This window comes from Myodes glareolus, chromosome 19 (genome assembly GCF_982192425.1).
Source record: "Myodes glareolus chromosome 19, mMyoGla1.1, whole genome shotgun sequence".
Classification (NCBI taxonomy): Eukaryota; Metazoa; Chordata; class Mammalia; order Rodentia; family Cricetidae; genus Myodes; species Myodes glareolus.
The window spans coordinates 61,192,877-61,195,611 of NC_142044.1; the positions used below are offsets into that span (position 1 = coordinate 61,192,877).

Sequence of the window (2,735 nt, forward strand, 5' to 3'; positions counted from 1 at the left end):
AGCTCATAGGGAATAGCATTTCTGGGAGATGTGGCTTTGTTGGAGTAGGTATGACCTTGTTGGAGGAAGTGTGTCACTGTGGAGGTGGACTTGAGGTCTCATATGCTCAAACTGTTCTCAGTATCTCAGACTACTTCCTGTTGCCTGCAGGATCAAGATGTAGCTCCTTCTCTTGCACCATGTTGGCTTACATACCTCCATGGCCTGCCATGATGATAATGGACCAAACCTCTTAAACCATAAGCCACCCAATTAAATGTTTTTCTTGATAAGAGTTTCTGTGGTCATGGTGTCTCTTCACAGCCCTAGAAACCCCAAGACAATCACTAATTGTGAAAATGCCTTACAGCTGGATCTCATCAAGGCATTTCTCCAATTGAGGTTCCCTTCTCTGTGATGCCCTTAGCTTGTATCAAGATGACATGAAACCAGTCAGTAAAGTAACCCACATAAGCAGAAAATCTTAGGAGGTATTTCATCACAGTGATTCTTTGGCTTGGTTTTCAGTTGGCATTTTAGCTTGAGGTTGGACCACCACATCTTCCATGTTAGAGTAGTGTTCTGGGTTTGATATGTACCTATGTCTCCTAACCAAAATCCAGGTTTTTTCTTTTCTAAAGCTTACTACATGCATTGTACCTTTACATACCAAATTAAAAACAAAACAAAAGAAGCACTTTGGATTACTGAAATAATTGCGGTTGTGGTAACTAAGGAGGATCAATTGGCCTAGAGAGCTTCAGTTTTGGAGAAAGAATTTTAGCAAGAACTTGAAAGTTTGTCTAGGCAGTGAAAAAAGAGTGGATAGGCCATCCAAGAAAGTATTTTCTGGGGATTCAAAACCTGGCTATTTCTGGCCAACCTGTCTATGGGAAGGAGGCCTCTCACCTTGCCATGGTGAGAACCTGAACAGCAGGGAGACCACAGAGAGCTTCTTTCTCTCCTGCCCTTGGGCTCCTTCCACTGTGTAGCCAGGTTGCTTTGAGACAAAGTGCAGAGATGGCAGTGAGGGTGGGGGTGGGGCTCTGGACTTTTGTTTCTTGGAGCCCCTCTCTTCCTTTTTACACACATCATATTGGTTTCTTGGTGTGGGTTGGGGGCAGCTCCTCTTTTCTTGGGTGGGTGTTAGCACAGCCCGAGAAAGATGAACTCATGCAAGAACTAACCCAGATCAAATCCCTGGAGGGGAGAGCCAAGCAGCTCTGAAGAACTCGGCGGGGGTGGAGGGTGGCGGGGTCAAAGGAGGTCAGTCTGCAGGCAAGCTGAGTCTGCCCTCCCACCAGGGCGCCCGCTCGGGGCCCGCCCCCCCCCCTTTGTGACGTGGGCGCCCCAGAGCTCCAAGCTTGCTTTGTAAGTCCTGAGGCCAGATCAAAGTAGGTGGCCCCGCGATGGGGGAAGAGAGGCCCATGGCTGAGGGGGCCCAGTCCAGAAGGGAATCCCAAGGTGCAGAAGTAACAGCGCAGATTCAGCAGCCAACAGACAGAAACCTGAGGACACCAGGCAGGCGGGGCCCGCGCTCAATGCTCAGGGTGTCCCAGCTACTGCTCAGTGCCATCGCTGGCCACCAGCGGCTGACTCTGGCAGAGCTCAAGAAGGAGCTGGGAAATGCAGGCTACCAAGTGCGCCGGAAGATCAACCGCCACGACGGGTCCGAGAGGGGTACACTTCTGCGGGTCAGTGGCAGCAATGCCACAGGCTACTTCAGGGTCTGGAAGGTTCCAAAACCGAGGAGAAAAGTGGGACAGTCCGGACTGGCGCTGAACCGCTGCTCTTCAAGGAAGACCCTGCTCCAATCCCAATCTCAAGCCCTGAGACCACGCAGACCACGCTCGCGTCGCAAGGCAGCCAAGAAGGCCAGAGAATTCTGGAGACACAAGTATAGGGCTTTGAAGGCAAAGTCCACGAGAACAAGATCAACAGTCGGGACAAGAGTCAGGTCAAGGGCCAGGTCAAGGGCAAGGTCTAGAGCAAGGTCTAGAGCTATGGACCAAGTGTGTGCCAGGGCCGAGGAGCAGGCTTGTGCCAGGGGCAAGGAACAGGCTCGTGCCAGGACCAGGACACAGGAGTGTGTCCAGGGCAGGGAGCAGGAGTGCACCAACGCCAGAGAAGAGGCACATATGGGAGCCAGGATGCAAACCAGGGCCACGGCAATGGAAAATATCAGAGCAGGACCTTCAAGGGAAGACGGCAGGTCTCGATCTAAAAATGAGAGCAGGCCAAACTCGAAATCCAGGGACGAGAAGAGGCAGGAACCTGAGAGGGTGGTAAAACGAACCATCCAGAAACCAGCTGCAACTAAAGTTGACAGTGTTTACAACCTACTAGGAAAAGCACGCACCAAGCCTTCTGCAAAAAGCGAAGGTCCTGGGTGCTCAAGGAATCCTTAATGCCAAAGCTGTTTTCTGGGCGCTGTTTCTTTTCCAGACAGGCTCCAAGGAGAGTAACTCTCTTTCATTGAAGCTGTTTACAAGACCTTCCTGTGTCTGTGTTTCCTCTTGCTCGCCAATGGAAGGGAAAGGGTGGGTGTTGAGGTGAGATCCATAGCAGGGGCTTGGAAGGGGAGGGGAGCGGGAGTTGAGATTCTGCTATTCCCACGAGACCTTTCTAAAGAAAGGGAATAGGAAGAGGGAAATCACCAGGGTTACACAAGAATGCCCGCCAGGAACACCATCAAATCCTCAATGAGTCTTTGAGACAAGGGCAAGAGAAGAATAACCTCTGAATGTCCTACTAAT

The 2,735-nt window shown here is 51.1% G+C and overlaps 1 protein-coding gene across 1 annotated transcript; it reads left to right on the top strand.

The window, feature by feature from the left end:
• Positions 1-1,344: 1,344 nt before the first annotated feature.
• Positions 1,345-2,472, top strand: LOC148119012 (testis-specific H1 histone-like). The gene has a single exon (XM_087898714.1). The coding sequence runs from the start codon at positions 1,389-1,391 to the stop codon at positions 2,385-2,387; it is 999 nt and encodes a 332-aa protein (XP_087754840.1). The 5' UTR covers positions 1,345-1,388; the 3' UTR covers positions 2,388-2,472.
• The last annotated feature ends 263 nt before the right edge of the window (positions 2,473-2,735 follow it).